Consider the following 21,395-nt stretch of genomic DNA (forward strand, 5'->3'; position numbering starts at 1 on the left):
TCTATGCCCAGAGCACAGCCCGCTTTCTTGAGAACTGCTCCTCACATACCAGCGAGGTCCCTGTGGCCAGGTCTGTGCTCCTGCCCACCGGACCCTGGGCATATTTCTAGGATGGGATGGGCATCTAACCCAGACTGGGCCAACATGGCCAAAAGTGGGCCCGGGAGGCACCAGGCTATGTCAGCCAAGAACCCTGGTCCCGGGCTTAGAGAATCACAGGAAGGGGGTCTACTGAAATGGCAGCACAGAGCAGCTCGCTGTATAAGTCACAGCAAGGTGACGGTGTTCAGGGCTGGGAGCTGAGCCTGAGGGCTGCTGGTTGGCAGGCTCCTGGGTGGGTCATGGTGATGGTTTGAATCATCATAGTGTGGCCCTGAGAGGCAGGGATGGAGGCGGGGGACAAGGCTTGGCCTCTGTGGTTTAGCCTCCAGGCCCACCCAGCTGTGGACAAGAGTGGGCGGGTGCACCTCTGTGAGCTTGATGATCTCCCCAGAGCTGAGGCACAGCTTCTTGTTATCATCCAGCACCGTGTTCATGTTCTCGATCCAGACAGCATCCACCGGCCCGTCGAACATGTACCACTTCTTGTTGGTGTCTGAGGCAATGGCCCCCGCCCGAATGAGAGAGGAGAAAATCCCGTCTGTCCTGCAGGCACCAGGAGGGAGAGGGCTGTAAGTGCCAGAAAGGCAGGGCGGAGGGCGTGACTGGATTCCCAGGAAGCCCGACTGCCTTTTTGTCCCCCTTTGGCAGTATCTTCATTTATTTAAAAATTATACTGGGAGAAATGGGACCTTTTGGTGTGACGTGGTTTGATGAGAACTTGCTCCTATCCCCTCCCTGCTGAATCTCCATGGGAGTCACATTAAAAGAAGATAAACAGTGGTGTTCCAACAGGAACCAGGGAATCAGGGAGGAGGCAATGACAGGGGTGGAGGTGCCCACAGTTCTGGAAGATGGAAAGAGCTGGAGAAGTGCCAGGTCCTGCCACAGAACCCAGAGGCTCCACAGGCCAGGAAATAAGGTACAAGGGGTGACAAAGATTCTCTGCTTGGCCAAACTGTAGTCAGGCTCCTGAGCTTCTCCTAGGTGCATCTGTATACTTCGTTGTAAAATCCAGTTTTAGCAAAGAAGGCTGCAAAGTCAGTTCAGACAGAACCTGTCGCTCTGAATATCTGGTCACCCTGGATACTTGATCCATCTTGATATCTAATCAGGACCCTCATCTTCCATCTTCCCCAGGTAAGATCTGATCACCTGGCCTGCTTCACCCAGAATCCTGTGAGGTTGGCTTAGCCAGAGCCCCTATTCCCCCGAGTGTGTCCTCTTGGCTATAAATTCCCACTTGTCCCTATTGTGTTGTGCTCCATTGCAGACCCTGTTACGGTTGCCCCTGCACTTATGGTAATGCCCTGATTAGTCTTCTTTACCATGCTTTCAAAGATAGCATCAAAGAATTGTTTTTATAATGAGGTATTTTTCTCTGATCTGCAGACTCTCCTCCCCTCCAGTAGTTATGGGTGAGAAAAGGGGGAAGCAGGACAGGCCCACACTGGGAAAGATAGCTGACTCTCCCTTCTTCTTCTTTTTTTTTTAAATGGTACCAAGGATTGAACCCAGATGGGCTTCACCATTGAGCCACATCCCCAGCCCCTTTTATGTTTTATTTTGAGACAGAGTCTCACTAAGTTGCTGAGGCTGGCTTTGAACTCATGATTCTCCTGCCTCAGCCTCCCAAGTTGCTGGGATTATAGTGTGCACCATCAGGCCCCAGTGACTCTCCGTTCTTGATTCCCAGGCCTCTAGATTGCAGAACACTAGAGCCAGGCAGACATCCCCAGTGGGAAAAGGGAGACTCTTTTTCTTTTCTTTCTTTCTTTCTTTTCTTTTTTTTTTTTTTTTTTTTTGTATCAGGGATTGAACCCAGGGACACTTAACCACTGTGCCATATCCCCAGCCCTTTAAATATTTTATCTGGAGACAGGGTCTTGCTAAGTTGCTTAGGGCCTCGCCAAATTGCTGAGGCTGACTTTAAACTTGCGATTCTCCTGCCTCATCATCCCCAGTGCTGGGATTACAGGCTTGTGTCACTGTGCCCGACTAAAGGGGAGACTCTGGAGAAATAGTTCCAGATGAAAGACCCTCAGGTGCTGACCTTCAAGGGGTCTCCACCCTGTTGCTCTTCTCCAAACTCAATGAACTTCTCCTAAAATGCATGCCTTAACCTGGCAGCAGAGGTCCTGAGAGGGACCACCAGACTCTCTTGGGGCAACAGCAAGGACCATTTACTGAGCATTTACTATGTGTCAGACACCATTCCAGGCATTGTCCATGTGTTAAGGCCATTCTCACCTTACCATAGTAATGGTGTCATTGTCCTCATTGTGCTGATAAGGAAATCAGGGGTGGGGAACAGAAAGTCACATTGGGAGGAAGCAGAATGGTGGACAGAATCCCAGGTTTTGGGTTGCAGAGCCTGGACTCCCAACCTGCCACTGGTCTAAATGGGCCCACACACAGCCTCCAGAGGCCTAGGAGTCCAGCAGTCACCAGAGGACCCGGGGGGGAGGGCACTCACCACTCGTGGGTGAGCAGGTCAAACTCCCCATACAGCTGGCCCATTGTGATAGACTTGGGGTTGAGCACATAGTAATTGACGGCCTCGTACACACCACCACTGATGGATGGCTGCCCCTTCAGCGATGTCATGGCAGCGGCCAGGATTCTGTAACACTGGGGAGATGGTCACCTGAGAGTGGGCCTTCTGTTGCCTCAGACAGTGGGGATGGAGGGGATGGAGGACCACAGGAGGTAGGAAGGGCAGTTAGAGGCCAAGCAGGTACAAAGGAGGCCAACGCTTCTATTGAAGCTGCATCACCCCTCAGGCCCTCTGACCAGGCCCTGGGCTGCCCTACTGGGCTCCACTTACATTACTTTTGCCAGAGCCTGTGGGCCCAACGAGCATGAGGCCGTGCCGCACCACCGTGGTCTCGTAGAGCTGGATGCACTTGATCAGGAAGCCTGCAGGGCATGGCAGAGGAACCCAGGGGTCAGAGCATGGGCTTGGGTCCTGGCTCTGCCCCTAGCTTGTGTGAAGTGAATTACTGCAGTCCCTAAGCCTCAGTTTCCTCCTCTGTTAAATGAGAATGGTGGTAGTAACCACCTCATAGCAGACTATGAGGCAGCTAAAACCCTAAGCACAGAATCTGGCATAGCTCAGGAACTTTCTAGATACCAGCCAGTATTCCCACTGGGACTATCATTCCCTAATATCCTTTGGGTGGTCAGTTGTCTCAGGCATGCTCCATGTCATCTGTCACCAACCCCACAATCAACTTCTACACAAAGCTGAGGCCTCTCAAAGTACTGGCCAATGTGAGACAAAATCTTGGGGACAAAATCCTACAGTCAGTGAGGAGCTATCAGGACAGGTGCCAGCTGCAGGCAGAAAGTCAGACATGTGGATAGGAAAGGAATGTATTATTTTGACTCAAGGGTAATGGTGACTCTGGTACTGCCTGCCTAGTGGTCCCTGACAAAGGGTCAGGGTCCAATTAGGCAGAGATGGCAAAGATGATCTACGGCTATGAGGGGGAGAAAAGTCTGAGGCTTTATTCAACAAGCCTGCTGGGGCCTGGGTGCAGGAAGGGGCCAGAGGAAGAAGCATGAGAGCCACATGTGGAACTAAAGAGCAGTGGAGGACAAGGGGGAGAGGCCTTATAAGGCTGAGCATGAGCTCATCTATTGCTCAGGCCCCAGAAGGGGGCCCTGTGTGGCCAGGGTGGGCAGGCACACCTCCCTGGAGCAGTACCCCCAACCCCCAAAGGACCAGCTGGAACAGACAGGGAGGACAGGAGGGAGCAGCTGTGTTGGGAAGGACAAGTAGTGGCTAGGCTGAGACCCTCCCGAACTACCTGCATCCAAGCAGAGAGGAAGGCATCTGTTAGCCAGCAGCTGGCACCTAATGAAGCATGGCCCCAGGAGGAACCTAAATTGTGAGGTCCCAGGAAGGGAACAGTACTTGCTTCCTAACTTCTAGTGGGCTCCAGTAGAGACAGGGCCAGGGACACCTGCCGTGTCCCAACTGCCCAACAGAGAGACCCTGCCCATGCACAGTTGGCCAGGTGTGAGGGACCCTGAGGTGTGGTCTGCCATGTCTCTGTCTCCCACTCTGGGCTCCAAGGAGGCTGGAGCCAGCTCCTTCTGAGACACCCAGGGGACTATAGGAAGGCAAGGGCCCGTGGCTCACCCTCCACATCCTTGAGGTTGCTCTTCTCACAGGCCTTGCGGATGGCTTTATCCAGGATGCCGTAATCAGTCTCCTCTTCCCTGATGGTGGGGAACAGGTCGGACACAATCCCCGAGAAGAGCTTGAGGTCCTCCTGGAGGAACTTGGGCACGTTCACATCCCGAATGGCCCGGAGGCAAATCAGCTCCTGCAGCAGGTGTGGGCACCGGCTTCAGGGTCAGGAGCCTCTCCAGCCGCCCCTTTCCCTCTCCCCGGGAGCCCTGCTGACTGGAGCGCACCTCATTCATACTGGGGTTTTCTCGCTTGAGGTTCCCAGCGGCTGAGATCACAGTCTTCACAGCTCTCATCCCAAAGTCATAGTGATCCTGTGGACACCATACAGGAGGAGGTGCAGGTGGGACACTCTGCTGCCCACCTGGTACCTGGCCACGCCCCCTCACCCAGCTCACCGCTGAAGTGTCAGTTCCCTGGCAGGTCCTTGGTGACCACTCACCTGCATGCCCCAATCTGGGCTGGGCGCCCCTCCTTTGGGCTCCTCGGGCACCCCCATTTTACCATCCTAATGACCCTCTCACTTTGTCTGGCTGCCTATTCTGCATCCCCTGCTCGACACTGCCTTGGTCAATGCTTGTAATTCCAGCACAGTCCCAAGGGCAGGGTGTTGTTTTGAAAAAGCGAGTGAAGCAGTTTTTTTTTTTTTTTTTTTTTTTTTTTTTTTCCATCTATCCAACAAATGGGTAGGCCTTGAAGGCTTTTGAGTTTCCTTCTAACCTTCTTTGCGACATCTCTCCAGACAACCTGTGGGCTGCACCACTGTGGCTCTTCCCACTGGTCCTGTCTCCCACATTATAAAGTAGATGTGTTAGAAAGAGTTAAATGGTTCATTTTGCCCCTGCGGTGCCAGACCATAAGAACTAACTCTAGACCTGACCTACAGACCAGCACCCATCCCAGAAATCTTGGTCTTGGAGCTCCACATAGAGAGTGGCTTGACTTTGGGTCATCGCCACTTGGGAAGGGCTGAGGGCATTTCCAGAACCATGGAGGACAGTTTGCTTCAATGGGGGACGAGGGGGGCACTGTACAAAGTGGCTGATTAGAAGGCAGGGTGTGTCGGAGCGCTGGGTGCCATCTCTTCCTGACTCCTTCGCCCGTTTCACGGTGCACTGCACAAACCTGGCCAGGCTCTTAGGCTGCTCCGACCTTAGCATGCCCACCTGAGAAATAAGGATGTAACTCCTATCTCACAGGGTTGCTTGGAAGAGGCAGTAAGTTCTGTGAAGCAGACAGCACAGAGCCTGGTACTTGGCAGGCGCTCCACAGAAGGTGAATTTGGAGCATCTCTGGAGGCTGGGGGTCTGAGGGCCTTTGGGAACTGGTCAGGGTCTCACCTGAGAGCTGAGCTGCTCAGAAGACAGCTTGAAGGTGGTTGTGATCTTCTTAGCGAGAACATTAGCCTCATTGAAACCAAAGGAGTAGAGGGAGATCTCAGCGATCATGGCATAATCCGGGACCATCATGGCAACAGGCCGAAAGAGTGCCTGCGGATATGGCACGTGGGTGAGTGGTCGCAGACCACATTAAGCCCTGGGGCCCAGCCACCCTCCGGACTATCTGGTCTTCTGAGGGCAGTGTCACCTGACCTTCCTCCCTGGCTAAGGCTGGGATTCCTTTCGGCATCAGCCTGCCATGACTGAACCTTTCACTGCCCCGTGGCTGGACAGTTCTGGCCATTAGAAATAGATCCTTTGTGTTCATCTGAACCTGGTGGCCTCTGTTGGCTTCCCATTCCTTCTGCAGGCCTAGCCTAATGGCGCCTGTCAGATGACCCTCACATGCATGCGCCTCCCTGACTTCTCCCATGTCCCGAGTACAAGTCTGGGGCTCCCGTCTATGACTGAGCCTCAGAACCCTTGGGCAGGAGAGCTACCATAGAGAACCACAGCTCCTGATATCCAGGCAGCCGTATGTCCTTAAATAAATGATCTACCATCTTGGAGCCCAGGCCTCCCACCCAGGGAACCCATGGTACAGACAAAGTCGATGTCCACCTGGAACACCCTGGGCCTGAACTTGCCTTCAGATTGTCAGGCAGCTCAGTGCGGCCAGCGTATCCAGGATTCATGGTGATAAACACCGCACAGGACGGTACAAGTGGGATCTCAACACCCTCAAATACGAAGCGTTCCACCTGTGGTGGGTAGGGGTCAGGGGGTGAACTCACTTGAGGCAGGGGTTGCCCAGCCCTGTCCCCTCCTCTGGCTATGTCCCCCTCGCCCCTACTCATACCCCTGTCATGATAGCAGCATGTCAGCCAGGTCTGGACCCCTGCTCATAGATGGACCTTCTCTCAGGATCTGGCTTAAGACCTTGGGTCACAGTGACCACCCATGGCCTCCCAGGCCCTGGCCCTAGTCCTTTTGAGGTTCCACACATTTTTTGCTTCCCGCTCCCTCCACTTGCAATTCCTAACACTCATTTTCCCAGACTTAGGCAAGCTCAGCCCTGATTAGGCCCCAGGGCTCTCCCTTATAGGGAGTAACTACCAGCCTCTCAGGACAAGATCTTTGGTGACCTTGAACAAGGCTAGAGAGAGAATTAATATTCAGGACTTTCCATTAGTATCAGGACGCAGGAAGGGATCCCTTTTATCTGTCCCAGCTTGGCCTGGGATCTGCCACCAGACCAGGATAAGGATAGGGGCTTCCTGGTGAGCTACAAAGCTCCTCTAGACAGAGTTCTGCAAGGGTGGTGGCTTGTGGATAGTGCCATGCTCCTGTGAGATGAGAGACGGGCCCCAGGTAGACACGATGGCCTGGCTTTTCACCTGCAGTGTGGGAACCCGTGGTGGCAGAGGAGATGGCAGTGGTGAGGGGGTGGCAGTGTGTGGGGTACCCGAGGCTCACCCGCTGTTGCTGTGCCTTCTGGATGGTGGTGATCTGTTGGGCCACCACAGACAGCACCTCGATGTCGATCCGATTGAACTCGTCAAAGCAGGCCCAGGCCCCAGCGCTGTGAGAGTGGGGGACCTGCATTCAGAGCCCGCCTGGCCCTCCCTCCAGGGGCGCCTTTGACTTCAGGGAAGAGGAAGCCCTCAGTGTCAATTCCCATCAATTCCCTGTTGCCCTCTCCCCACCCCAGTGGCCCTCTGAGGCCCAGTCGTGACTCCTGTTGTCCCATTCCATGCCCCCCGCTGTCCTGTGAGGCTCCTCACCTAGCCCTCCCCAGGAGGAGAGCTCAGTCTTTCTGCCCTGTCTGGTGCCACCCTCACACCTGGCCTCACCTGGCCAGGCCCTTGAAGAACTTGCCCATGGCCATGAAGTCCAGCTGGTCAGAGCAGTTGAACACAACTGTCTGTATGGCCAAGGCCTTGCCCAGGTCTTTGGTGGTCTCTGTCTTCCCTGTTCCAGCTGGACCAGCTGGAGCACCACCAAACTTGAGATGCAGGGCCCCAGTCAGAGTCAAATAGCACCTGCAGGACAGAGGGGGCCACCTGTGTCCTGGGCACTCCCCTTTCCTGGGAATTTCCAGTTCTTTCTTTTGGACCTTGTGGACAGGTAGCTTTGCTCCTCCCCCTTTCTTTCCCCCCCCAGATATGCCCAGCCTTGGTTGCTGGGGTCAGGATTGGAGCCTGTGACTACCTGCCCAGTGATCCCCCTGCCCTGCAACATGGTCCTGGAGAGCTTTGCTCAGGGACCCACGGAGCTGGCTGACCTGTGACCAATTCACTTCCCTTACTCAAATCCCAACTGGGGCCAGGCATGGTGGTGCACGCCTATAATCCCAGCAGCTCAGGAGGCTGAGGCAGGAGGACCATGAGTTCAAAGTTAGCCTCCGCAATTTAGCGAGGCCCTAAGCAACTCAGCGAGACCCTGTCTCTAAATAAAATACAAAAAAGGGCTGGGGATGTGGCTCAGTGGTTAAGCCCTCCTGGATGACTCCCCAACCCCTCCCCAAGAATAAATCCCAACTGGGGAGAGGACCCTCACCTGTCAGTGAGGGGTGTGATCACCAGCCTCCCAGTGTTGCCTAGGTACTCGTAGCCATAGATGAACTCAGCATTCACAGCACGGATGTACAAGTCGTTATTTGTCCAGTAGTACCTGGCAGGGCAGGAAGATGGGTTCCTGGTTATGGGGACACAGGCCAATGGGGAGGCATGTAGCTGAGGAGAGGGGTTCTTTTGGGGAATGAGGGCATCGAAGCCCCCCTTGCCCAGCTTGTCCCAGAGCCTCAAGGGATGGACCAGCCTCTTTTTTTTAAAAATTTTTTTTTTTTATTTGTCAATGGACCTTTATTTTATTTGTATCGGTGCTGAGAATCGAACCCAGTGCTTCACACGTGCTAGGCAAGTGCTCTACCACTGAGCTATAACCCCAGCCCCGGGACCAGCCTCTTCTTAAGTGACTGTTCATTCCTCTCCTGGCCTCACCCTGGTGGCCACTCTGGCCCTGGTGGCCCTCATGCCCCCACCTGAGCTGTGAGATCCACTCAAAATCGTTCACACTGATCACGTCTTCCTCGATCAGCTTTTTTACCACGTCCTTGGCATGGACCTCGATGACGATGAGTGCTGACAGCACCGCCCGCTGCATGCGGGACAGTTTCCCTCGTACCAGGGCTACCAGGTCACTGAGCTGCAGGAAGGGGGACACCGTCAGCTATCTGCTATCTGCAGGGAGACGTCTTTCTTGCGCAAACGGTTCCTCTATGCTGGGACTGGCAGTCTAGGATGGGAGGGAAGCAGGGACCAGGCAGGGGAAGAAAGTAAATAAAAACGGAGGCATATGCAAGGCACCTGCCCCTCTGTAGTGCCATCTGAGGCTTCAGGGCCTGGCGGTGGAGCCTGGTGAGGAGCTGGAGGCTGGAGTGTGGTATGGAGCCAGAACGGCCCAAGGGATAGCGCGGGAGGGACCCAGGCATGTGATTCCCTCACTGGTCATCCGGAGAGGGTACCTGCCTGGCCTCAGAGCCCTCCTCAGGCCCCCAGTCCCTTCTGCTGGTGGCTGTTGTGAGACACATTTCAGGGGTGGCTGACCTGCTCTTTGAACCCAACCCTGGGCTTCTTCCAGGATCAAAGTAGGAAAAAGTTCCTGGGGGTCTGGGCTCTCCTGGGGGGCATCAAGGGTGTGGGATGCAGTGATCCCCTTCACTCCCACCTGCTGGGACAGCTTGGGGAACAGGTGGGTTCTGAGGTTGAAGGCCTCCAGAGCCTGTGCCACCTCCATGGTCCAGAAGGTCTGGCAGCCAGCAATGGTCACCTGGCCAGGCCAGTTCAGAACCCACTGGGTCCTGTGCATCTGGAAAGACAACAGGGACAGGTTGACCCAGGCCCTTGCCAGCTCTGACCCTTCCCCTCTTCTTTCTTTAAATGTTGTTTGTGCTTTGGTCTTTAAAACTCTGGGCTCGAAGGGTCAATTCCACCAGTCCTTAAAAGGAGAGAAGCCATTAAGCCCTGGGTGGGCAGAATCATTTCCTGAGCAGATGAGACCTGGCAGCAGACAGGTAGGAGCCCCCGGGGCTGGGAACACAGCCCTGGATTCAAATCCTGGCTCTTCCCTTGCAAATCACAATAGAACAGAAAGCATCTCTGAATCTCCTCTGTGGGGTGCCTCGCCCAGCAGCCCAGTGGCTGATGGAAGGACCTAGAGAGGTCAGCAGGTGTGGTTTTAGCCCAAGGGCCTGGGGCACAGGGAGCGTGCTATGATCATTATTAGGAGGAGTCTCACTTTCTGGAGTGTGTGTAGAAAGGAAAGTTTTCTGATTCCTGCCTGATCCCCCCAGAGACTTCATACACATTGAGACCAGCTGGGGTGAGGGCTGTGGCCTGAGGAGGAAGCGGGCAGGAGCACAGAGGCCCTGGGAAGGGAGCAACATGGCGGGCAGGTGGGAAGGCCGTGTGGCAGGGCGTGCTCACTGTGGGGTAGGCCAGGATGGCCCTCTCGATGAAGGTGCGCACGCTGGCCTTCATGCTGTGCTCCACCTCCCGCAGCCAGTCCTCCACGTTGCTGGACGGGTAGATGGAGGTGGTCAGCTGCACCTCCTCACCCTCCGCAGAGTACATGTGTGTGATCTCCAGGTCCTCTTGGAACAGCAGCTGCAGGCCATGGCGGTGGTGGGGGGGGAGAACAGGGTTACCCCAGGGACACCAGAGGCTGACGCCACCCACTGGTGCCTCCAACTTAGGAAGGGAGTCTGAATGTCTGTCTTGGCTGGAACTTCAGGTCCCCAGCTGTGCCCCAGCCCTGGCCTCATACAGGCACTTGGGGAAGGGGACTCAGTCTGTCCTGTGTGTCTCCATTCTACTCAGATCAACAGACTCCTTTGTGGATCAGGAGGAGATGGGTAGGGTCAGAAGCCTTCTGGCCTCGTGAGTCGGTCTCTCTCTCTCTCTCTTCTTTGATGCAATTTTACAACCATTAAATTAGCAAACTTTTATTTTTGAGTTGTAGATGGATACAATACCTTTATTTTATTTATTTTTATGCAGTGCTGAAGATTGAACCCAGTGCCTCCCACATGCAAGGCAAGCACTCTACCACTGAGCCACAACCCCAGACCCCATGGGTCTCTTGATCTAGCCAACACTTCAGTGTGCTGGGGGACAGAGAGCCCTTAGATGATTTGGGAGCCAAGAGCCCCCAACCCTGAGCAGAGGGGGGACAGTTCTGTAGCTGACCTTCCTCCCACCAGCCCCATGTGTGTCTCTGAAGACCAGGAATCTCAATTTCCACCTCATCCCCACCAAGGGGGCTTGGCAACAAGGGGAGAGATGTTCTTCCTGGGGTGTGTCCCAGGGGTCCCGGCCCCAAGCCCCAAGCCCAATTACACACCCGGGCGATGTTCTCGAAGCACTTGCGCAGGTGGGGTTGCACAGCCGTGGGGTCCTTTGTCTGGGACAAGATCTCCAGTAGTTCGTCGTCTGATAGGAAGTAGAATCTGCCACGGGAACAGGGATGAGAGAACAGGTCAGATAGGGTCTTTGGGCCCTGGCAACTTTGGCGTCACTTAACATTCTTGCCCGCTGGCCACTGACAGTGGGCAAGGGCCATGGTGCCCACCTGGGGAAGGCGCTCCTCTTGGTCTCCAGGTACTCGCTGAGGCCCTTCTGCACCAGGTCCAGCAGCTTGTTGCAGTCCCGTAGGCTGTCCAGCAGCCTCTGGTCAGAACACACGTTGATCACCTATGGGGTGGGGGAGAGAGAGAGGATGTGAGCATAGTCCAACTGGGAGGTCGCAAGGCAGGCTCGCCGGCACCAGCTAGAGACCTTCAGTGGGAAGGAAGGGGCAGGAAAATAGTCCCCGAGTCAGGGGCTGCCTCCATCAGCCCTGCCAACTCCACAGGGAAAAAAAAAAGTCTATGATCAAAAAAATGAGGGTTAAGCAAAGTTGGGGAGCTTGCTTTGCTGCAGGACTTGCAAGGGCCTCTAAATGCTAATGTGGACTGCAAATCACCAAACCGTCAACTGCTGTGCTTCTAGGGGAGCCCCTCTGGGAAGAGGGAGCCCAGACCCTAGGACACAGCTACAGTCAAAGCCTCAGGCTTGTCCTCCGGTCCTTGTTTCAGGAGGGAAGGGACCAGGCGACACCCAACAATGTGCCCCCCGGGGGGGTCTCAGCTGCTCCCCAGCTGTGCCGCACTTGCCTCCCGGTTCTCGTAGACGTTCTTCATGATCTTCCTCCAGATCCGCTCCATGGTCTGATAGCGCTTGCTCTCTACGGGCAGCTGCCGGGTGATGTCCTCAGAGCTGAAGATGGGTTCCAAGTAGAGCCAGGACCGCTGACAGTTCAGCCACTCCTCCAGTACCTCCTAGGCCGGGCAGGACAGGGTAAGGATGTGCACTGTCAGGACCTGGGATCCGAGTTGGGTTCTGTTGACCAAGTTATTTCTCCCCATCAGAGTGCTGGGCAGAGTATTGGGCACCAGAACCAGTGTCCACAGGGAAAGGTCGAGATGGTTCTGTCAGCATGGAACTCCAGGGAAAAACCAGGTGTAGGGATGCCTGCCTTCCAGAGGAATCCCATTACCCAGGAGAAGTCCATGCCCTCTTCCCTTGGAGGAGCCAAGGTTTCTGCTCTTCCCTGTGAGGGACTACACCCAAGCCAGCAAACCTCAAGGTGACAGAGGAAAGTGTCCTGGGAGTTCTCTGGGGTGCATGATGCCAGCATTCTGTGAGGTTCATTTTCAGGCTCTTGAGATACCTAAAATGCTCTTTGAAACCTCAGTCCAAAGCCATCTTCCAAACAAGCCATTTCCCCTTTCTGCCTCCCAATCCCCATTTCGGACTTAGCTCTCATTCATTCATCTCATTCATTCATTCATCTCCTCCTCAAGAGCTGTGTGCCACAGTCAGCTCTGTGCCAGGCCCACATGGGCACCAGGAGGAGCAGCAGAAGAGGGCATGGCTACCATCCTTGAGGAACCCTCAGTCCACTAAGTGGCCAGTTCTACCACTGAATTACCAAGGGCCCAGCATGGTGGTGGCCTCTGTAAGAGGCACTGACTCAGGGCCTCAGTGGGAACACTGCAGACACACGTGGGGGAGTTGGCAAAGTGCTTGTGCTGAGCCTTGGAGACGATGGGAAGTGGGGCCAAAACTGCAGTGGAGCTGGGTGGGTGGCGCACGCCTGTAATCCCAGCAACTCGGGAGGCTGAGGCAGGAGGATGGCAAGTTCAAAGCCAGCCTCAGCAACTTAGTGAGGCCCTAAGCAACTCAGTGAGACCCTGTCTCAAAATAGAACATAAAAAAGGGTGGGGATGTGGCTCAGTGGTTAAGCACCCCTGGGTTCAATCCCCAGTACAAAAAACAAAAACAGAAACTACAGTGGAGGGGACATTATGAGCTAAGGAAGGAGGCCCAGGGACAGTGGTGACCAGCTCAGGAATCTCTAGGTGGTCCAGGGACATACAGATAAGCCCTTCTCACCCAGGTGCTGGCCTTTACTGGAGGTCTCTCTGCACAACTCCCAGAAAGGCCCCAAGAAGGCACAATAAGTCACACCTTCAGGTCTGTCCTTCAGGGCTCTGTGAGCTGCCCCTGCCTCTGACCTTGAGAGCCTGAGACAGGAGCAGTCCCAATACCCTGGTTCCGTCTTCCCAAGGCAGCTCCAAATGTAGTTCAGGGCAGTGTGGGAAAGGGGACTGAGGAGCCTTGGGGCCCCATAAAGTGCCAACACTGGAGGTTCCAATTGTTCTGCCCTTTGAAGGTCTGCTGGCAACCATATTTTTGGACTACTCCTGTCCTCTTCACACCCCTAACTGCTTTTTTCAGTGGCTGTACCTCATAGATGGACAGCCCCATCCATCCCAGTCACCCTCTTCTGAGCAGAGGGTCTGTCAGAGAGCCAGGATCTCAGAGAACATGGGCCAGGCTCTCCACTGCTTCAAGCCCCCCACCATACCATTAAGTACCACTTATGAGACAGGCTTCCCTGGGGGTGGGGAGGGGTGAGGGAGGGACAGGGGACGGAGAGCCCACCTGGGTCAGCTTCAGTTTGGTCTCCCAGGAGTTGATGCGTTGCTCAAAGGGCTTCTTGTAGGGTGAAAAGGACATGCTCTGGGTCATGACGATGTGGTCATCAAGCAGCTGGGAGGCCTCGTCCGGGCTCTTGAGGATGTAGGTGTCTGTCTCCTTGTAGGGCAGCACGTTGAACAGGATGGTTGACCACTCCTTCTCCATCTTGTCCAGCGCCTGGGGTGGGGGAACGAATCAAGGCTGGGTCCGCAGAAGGGGCTGGTTGTCATGTTCTGTGACCAGCACTGGTCAGGGAAGAAGAGATCTAGGCTATCACTTCTGCAGAGGCCACTCTGGAAAATACTCTCAGCTTGCCTGGTCAACAAGACCTCGGTGGGCCCTTTTCTGACTCACTGTCACATATGTGCTACATGCGTGTGACACACATGTATGTGTGTGTTGGGAGGCAGCAAAGGTGCCAGTTAGGAGTGTGGGTGCTGGTCCCAGCTCTGGCTGTGTCACCTTGGCCAGATGCTGAACCCCCCTGAGCCTTAAGGCACTCATCTATCATTTATTTGTTTGTTTGTTTATTTGTGCTAGGGATCAAACCTAGGGCCTCGTGCCTGCCAGGGGAGTACTCTACCACTGAGCTCATGTACTTATCAGCTAAATGAGGATAATGCTACCAACTCTTTCCTGGCATCTTTTTTTATAAAACATTTTATTTTAGTTGTAGGTGGACACAATACCTTTATTTCTATGTGGTGCTGAGGATCGAACCCAGGGCCTCATGCATGCTAAGTAAGCACTCTACCACTGAGTCATGACCCCAGCCCATCTTTCCTGGTTTCTTGAGGGGGTAACTGAGGAAAGCGATGGGGGACACTGTGCCAGGCACTTTACATACATTATTAACACTCAATAGAATGCATCTCTTACACTCATCCATCACTTGTGGGGCTGCAAATTGGTGCAACCACTCTGGAAAGCAGCATACAGATTCCTCAGAAAACTTGGAATGGAACCACCATTTGACCAGTTATCCCACTCCTCATTTTATACCCAAAGGACTTAAGATCTGCATACTATAATGACACAATCACATCAATGTTTATAGCAGCTCAATTCACAATAGGTAAGCTATGGAACTCACCTAGGTGCCCCTCAACAGATGAATGAGAAAGAAAATGTGGTATATATACGATGGACTATTACTCAGCCTTAAAGAAGAAGGAAATGATGGCATTTGCAGGTAAATGGATGGACTAGAGAATATCATGCTAAGTGAAATAAGCCAATCCCCAAAACCAAAGGCCAAATGTTTTCTCTGATAAGTGTATGCTGATCCATAGTAGGGGAGGGGAGGGAAGAATGAAGGAACTTTGGATAACGTAGAGGAGAGTGAGGGGAGGGGTGGGGCAGTGGGGATGGGAAGGATGATAGAATGAGACAGACATTATTACCCTGTGTACATATATGATTACATGACCCGTGTGACTCTGCACCATGTACAGACAGAGGAATGAGAAGTTGTGCTCCATTTGTGTACAATGGGTCAAAGTGTGTTCTATTGTCATGTATAACTAATTAGAAGAAATTAAAAAATAAATTAAAAAATTTAAAAAAAAATAGAATGCATCTCACCCCCTGGGCATGATGACCTCCAGGAATGGGGCTGATTAATATCATTCTCCCTAATGACTGTCATCGCAAAGACTGGAGGGCAGGCTGCCCAGCAGGGACTGGGTGGGGCGAGGTGGTCTGCGGGTGGCTGCCTACCTGCTCAATGGCATACTCCTTGCCAGCCACCTCAGCCACCTTGCTGATACTCTCGATATGATCCTGCAGGTTCATCTCGAGGCAGCGGGAGAAGGTCAGGTTGGCCTTGGGCCTGACGTTGATGTTGATCTCATTGGACAGCACATCCCAGTGCCGGTTCCGCATGCCAGGGTTGCGCAGCCCCTGGATCAGCGGGATGTATGGCTTGAACTCCTCGATGCGGGCTCGGATGTCTAAGGCCACATCCTGGCAGGCTGTTGGGTAGGGAAGCAGGCCTGAGCGGCAGCCAGCATAGACAGGGAAGGTGGGGACGGGCTGGCTTGGCCACCTACCTGGGATGTCCTTGAACTGCTTCACGCACTTGTGCATGGTCTTGAAGGACTCGACGACGTTCTTCTCCAGCTGCTCGGCGTCGATGGCTGACAGGGGATCATTCATCCAGCTTTCAGACCAGCGCAGCCAGTCAGAGGCTGTGGTCCAGAGATCCAGGTAGGGCTGGAAGTCCTTCACCATTCTGGAAAGCTTGTCATACTGCAGGGACCGAGGACGGGGTTGGGATGCTCCCTGGGATCTCTCCACACTGCTCCTACTTGGGCCCACCTACTCTCTCCGTCCTTGTTCCCGGATGCTATCCCTGTTGCTGCCCCAGAGACCCAGGCTTGGCCTCCCTTCCTGTCCCACCCAGGTTATGGCCTCCTGCCTCTTTCCACTGGCCTTCTGAACCTGAGAGCCAAGGTGCTTATCTCCACTCTGCAGCATGCTCAGTCCTGCCCCAACATGCCAGAGCCCTGGGCATAGCAGCTGGCCTCTGATGTGACCTCAGCTGCAGGTTGCTTCCTCCAGCCCAGGTTATTAAGAGGGGAGGGTGCCCGCGGGAGGCCTACATTGGTGACAGGCAAGCCAAAGATGCGCTCGCGGTTGTTGTAGAGCATGGCCAACTGCTGGCAATCCTTCAGCTGCTTCTTGACCCGCCGCACTTCGTTGGCAATTTCGTGTGCTCTCGCAATCTCCACGTGGATGGAGAAGCCGGCTACCACAAGCTGCAGGCCAAGGCGCAAGGGTCACATGCCCCTGAAACCCCACCATGCCCATGGGTCCCCCGACTCCCACCTCAGGGAACCCGAGTTCCTGGGGCTTTGACTTCTTCCAGCTCTGAGGGGACTTTGGAGTGAGCAGGTTGCTAGCCCATTACAGGAAGGCTGACTGCTCTATGGTGGCCTGGCAAGGCTGGGGAAAAGGAGGGGGAGACTCAGTGCCCTAAACACTGTGCCCACTGCCCATTGGGGATGGACGCAAGGACACAACAGAAGACTTGGGCTGCACTACTCTGAATTCTTCCGAAGCTTGCTGCTCAGGCTTCTCTTTGACCTTTTAGTTCATTCTTTGAGCCGTGTGTTCATTCATTTATCCACTGGTCCATCACACATCAACAAAGCATGTCTTAAATGCAAGAAATAAGGCCAGGCCTGCAGCATGGTGCGTGCATGTGTGTGCACACGTGTGTGTGTGTGTGTAAGTGGGGAAGTGGGTCGGAGCACAGAGCCTCTGCCAAGCCCCACCTGCAGTCCTTCCAGCTTCTCCTGGAAGTTGTTCTGATCCATGATCTGGATTCTGTGGAACTTTTCTTCATCCTCGATATGCTGCTGCCGCACCATCTCTAACTGCCCAAGGATCTTAGAGGGCCAGTTGCTGGCAGCCCACCTGGTCGGGATGGGGATTGGGATTGGGAGAAATGCCACAGCTGAAACGATGGGGATGGAGAGGCCAGACAGGGGTACTCTTCCAGGAACCCAGGTCTGGCATCCAGGTAGCCGGGGTATTGGCAGGATTGGAGGAACCTAGGTAGCAGTTGGAACCAGCTGGGACTGGGCAACTGGGAAGTCCAGCAGAGCTGGGAGGTAACTACTACCATCAAGAGAGAGGCAAGCTCTGCCCTAGCCTTTGGGAGCTGCAGCAGCTTGCAATGAGTTGCAGATCCAATGTGCCCAGTGTGATGACAGAGATAAGTGGAAATGAGAAAAGTGATGCTAAGTTCCCTCTGAAGCCCCAGGCACTGAAGGGCCTCACCTCCTATGAGGCAAAGCAAGTCTCTAGCCTGCATGTCCTCGGTGACCAACCAAGGCCACTAGGCCAGCTTCCTTCATATAAGACCGATTCCCTCTGCTAGGCTGACGTAGGTTATCCAGGGAACTTGGGAATTCCACCTGCTGCAGCCTAGGACGCCAACCCTGGGGTGAAGGCCCCTCTTGAGCACCAGGTTGCCTTGTTAGGCTGGTGTCATGGGGTCCTGAGCAGGGCCCTGATGCTCCTGGAGCTTCCCCAACTTGTCTGTGAGGCAGGGCTGGGTGAAGGGTTTCTAGTGGCCCAGGGCCTCCCACCAGGTGGGGCCTTGCCTTCTCTCTCAGTGCTCCCCAATCACAAAGTGGGGAGTCTAGGTCCAGGGTAAACATGCGTAGCACATCATGGATGGAACAGAGACAGGACCGAGGGAGCAAATGAGTTCCTGAACCAAGAGGATTGTGCCCCAAATGGTTTCCTTCTGGCCCACTGACTACCTGACCCTGCCTGGCCTGGTCGCCCATGTGCAGTTGTGACCTCTTTCATCTCGGCAAGACATTTTTTTTCTCTTTCTTTGCTTTCTCCCTCTTTCCCTCCCTCCCTTCCTTTCTTCCTTTCCTTCCTTCTTACATTTCCTCCTTTCTTCTTTTTTTTTTTTTTTTTTTGGTGGGACTGGGGATTTAACCCAGGTGTGCTTTGCCACCAAGCTATGTCCCCATCCCATTTTATTTTTAATTTTGAGACAAGGACTCCTTAAGCTGCTAAGACTGGCCTCCAACTTGCAGTCCTCCTCTTGCAGCCTCCAGAGTGACTGCTATTCCAGGCATGCGCCACTGTGCCTGGCTTGGCGAGGCATTTCTGATGTGACTACACAACCGGGGGCAGCTGAGACATTTGAGAACCACTGCAGCACCTCCTCCCCCATCCCCTGCTAGGGTGGGAGACAATGTTCCCACTCACTTGTCGTTGAAGTCTTCTGTGCTGAGGTTGTAAAAGAATTCATCCATGACCTGGTAGTCATCCATGACTTTGACAATCCGTTCCTGAATGGACAGAGAGAGATCAGAATTGTGCTGGGGAAAGGCTTTGTTGGGATGGGGGCTTTTCAAAGTGACTGGGTGCTAGGGAAGGACTGTTCCCTTCCAAAGAGGAAAGACCTGGGCAGGAGAGGATGTGCAGGGTGGAGAGACCAGCAGCAGGGCCAGGGCTCCAAGAGTCATATGGCCCCTGCACTTGTAGCTTCTGATCCCCGACCCATGCCTTTGGCCCTCGTGACCTCCCACACAGCATAGCTCCTAGTATCTGCAAACCCCGCAACTCACAGCCTCCTGAGGTCCACTTGTCCTCCTGGTATCTACCCCACCTCCAGCCTCTGCGTTCCTGATCTCCCAGCCCTGCCCCTGTCCCCAGTCCCTGAACACCAAGCCCAGTGCCTCCAGCATCTAGTCCCCCATGTGCCCACCTGACTTCTAGTCCTACCAGACCCCTGGACACTGGTCCCCCGTCCCATGTGCCCACCTTACCTCCAGCCCCACTTGTGTCTCGGGGATGCCCTTCATCCATTCCCGCAGCTCGGCCAGCTCCTCGATGCTGTTGGGCTTCTCATAGATCTTGCGGCTGATGGCACGGAACTCCTCACAGATCTGGCAGTGGGAGGAAGGAGCTGGGGAGGGCTGTGTGACCCTCTTTTGCCTTCCTTGGAGGCTGCTCCTCCTTGTAGGTCCCTAGTGGCTCCCAACAGGTGCTGTTTCACCCCAACACTCTGCAGTGCTTTCTAAGAAAGATGCTCCTGGCAGGCTCCCTGGGTTGCTGAGGGCTCTTGTGAGGCAAGGGTATCTCTCCGTGGGCTTTATCCTACCAGATTTCTCTCGTTCCACCAACACACTCAGGACTTCTGAGGCCTGCATTTGCACACCCTCAGCCCTCTAGGATGATCCATTCCAGGGTGTGCTAAGTCAGGGCTTCCCAGGGGTGAGTTCAGGAAAGGAGACAGCAACCTCCTACGTGGAACAGCTCCCTGCAGGCAGGCAGGCATCAAAGCAGGGGGACTTCCAGTTCTTCCCCTTGACCTAGGCCTCTGCAGGTGCCCTGACCCTGCCTGGGGACATTTTGCTAGCAGGAATATACCATATATGCAAGGATGCTTGTATGTAGCTCTCTGGTCACTGAGGCAAGGCGGGTGGGCACCTACGCTGTCCACCTCCTTGTGCAGGTTCTTGGCCAGGATGTCTAGCATGGAAGTGGCCAGGGCTTTGCGCTTCTTGGACAGGCTCTGCTTGACATTGTCCACATTGATGTAGAAGGGCCCGATGATGATGCTGCTGGGCAGTGAGTTGTCCAGGATCTCTTTCTCCTTCAGGTGGGTGAGCACCACCTCCCGCACTACATCCGCCGATGGACACTGTGTCTGGTAGGCCCTGAGGACAGGGAGCACATGTGAGGGGCAGAGCAAGGTGAGCAAGGTGGGTGGGGGTACACACGCGGACACACTCAGACTTGAACGCCTACACGCATGCACACACGCACTTGAGAAAGGTATTAATGTCGTTGTTGTTCAGCTCCAGGTACTTTCTGTACTCCTTGGCGTAGGCCTGCACTGGGATCATGGCCTTGCGCAGAGCATTGGTGATGGTGGACCTGAGTTCCTCCACCAGTGGCTCATGAAGCCCCACCGACTCTAGCAGAGGCTCGCCGCTGATAAAGATGTCCTCCATCACCATCTGTGAGGAAAGGGGCCGGAAGGGGCAGAACTGGATGAGCTGTCGGGTAGGTGGGCAGAGGGTGTGATCTTAAAACGGAGTGGGTGGCAGTGCTCAAAGCACAGAGAGCTTGTGGCAAGTCTTACGGGGGTTAAAGACCAATGCAAGGCCAGAAACCACTGTGAGGCCCACTGAGTGCCAAGGAGAAGAGCAGAGGGGCAACCATATTGCCAACCGACCAGCAGGAGAGATGAGAGGGGACTTGAGTTGCAGAGTTCTTGGGTTCGGGGAGTGGGCTATGTGCAGCTGGGTACACTAGCCCCCCATGTGGACGTTGGCCCATGTCCACTCTCAAGATGAAGAAAGAGGCCAGTCCCAGTGGCTCTGAAGGCTGAGGCAGGAGATTGTGAGTTCAAAGCCAACCTCAGCAACTTAGTGAGGCCCCCAGCAGCTCAGTGAGACCCTGACTCTAAATAAAATCTTTAAAAGGACTGGGGATGTGGCTCGGTGGTTAAGCACCTCGGGTCAATCCCTGGTACAAAAAAAAAAAAAAAAAAGAGAGAGAGAGAGAAAGAGAGAGAGAGAGAGAGACCAGGAACTGGGTGGGATCAAAGGAACAGGATTCAGGGATGTGGCAGGATTAGTTCTGCAAGTCTAGAATTCAAATTGCAGTTCTCACTCTTAGCAGCTCTGGGACCTAGGCTAAAAACCAAACTTCTCCAGGTCTACAAAGTGCGGATGTTAATAGCTCACAATTCAGTTTATGGTGAGGATTAAGGAAGATATTCAAGAACTTCAGGGCCAAGCACACTGCCCACCAGTCGGGAGGGCTGCTGTAGAACTTTAGAGCTCTGGTACTGGTGGCAGCACTCCACAGTATGGAGAGCCACTAGCAACCAGGGAAGCGGGTACCCAGGACCCGCCTGAGCTGTACCTTCTCCAACTGGGGCACAGCGTGGGTGGCCAGGATTCCCTTGTCAAAGAGGTTGAGCACAGATGTCTCAAACTGCTCCAGTGGTGTGCTGTAGTGCACCCCCGAGCTGTCCAGCACCAGGTCCATGATGAACAGGGGATTCTTCCGGGGCCTGAGGGGCAATGGTCAGGTTGACTATGCACAAGGGTCTGAGGAGCACTTCTTGCCCTTCCTGCCAGTCTGTGA

At 54.4% G+C, this 21,395-nt stretch overlaps 1 protein-coding gene across 1 annotated transcript in view; it reads right to left on the bottom strand.

Annotated features, from left to right (window-relative positions):
• Positions 1–21,395, bottom strand: part of Dnah1 (dynein axonemal heavy chain 1) — a 68,191-nt gene that overhangs the window by 27,763 nt on the left and 19,033 nt on the right. Inside the window, 26 exon segments of the mRNA XM_047531081.1 lie at positions 468–645; positions 2,576–2,730; positions 2,927–3,018; positions 4,247–4,433; positions 4,525–4,611; positions 5,638–5,787; positions 6,324–6,437; positions 7,153–7,258; positions 7,530–7,718; positions 8,236–8,349; positions 8,720–8,883; positions 9,406–9,546; positions 10,164–10,343; positions 11,080–11,185; positions 11,308–11,429; positions 11,891–12,055; positions 13,725–13,937; positions 15,480–15,733; positions 15,812–16,010; positions 16,364–16,519; positions 17,039–17,180; positions 18,498–18,580; positions 19,061–19,180; positions 19,729–19,954; positions 20,064–20,257; positions 21,171–21,321. Of these exon segments, the coding sequence (XP_047387037.1) occupies positions 468–645; positions 2,576–2,730; positions 2,927–3,018; positions 4,247–4,433; positions 4,525–4,611; positions 5,638–5,787; positions 6,324–6,437; positions 7,153–7,258; positions 7,530–7,718; positions 8,236–8,349; positions 8,720–8,883; positions 9,406–9,546; positions 10,164–10,343; positions 11,080–11,185; positions 11,308–11,429; positions 11,891–12,055; positions 13,725–13,937; positions 15,480–15,733; positions 15,812–16,010; positions 16,364–16,519; positions 17,039–17,180; positions 18,498–18,580; positions 19,061–19,180; positions 19,729–19,954; positions 20,064–20,257; positions 21,171–21,321 (3,988 nt within the window).

Source organism: Sciurus carolinensis, chromosome 17, assembly GCF_902686445.1.
Source record: "Sciurus carolinensis chromosome 17, mSciCar1.2, whole genome shotgun sequence".
Lineage (NCBI taxonomy): Eukaryota > Metazoa > Chordata > Mammalia > Rodentia > Sciuridae > Sciurus > Sciurus carolinensis.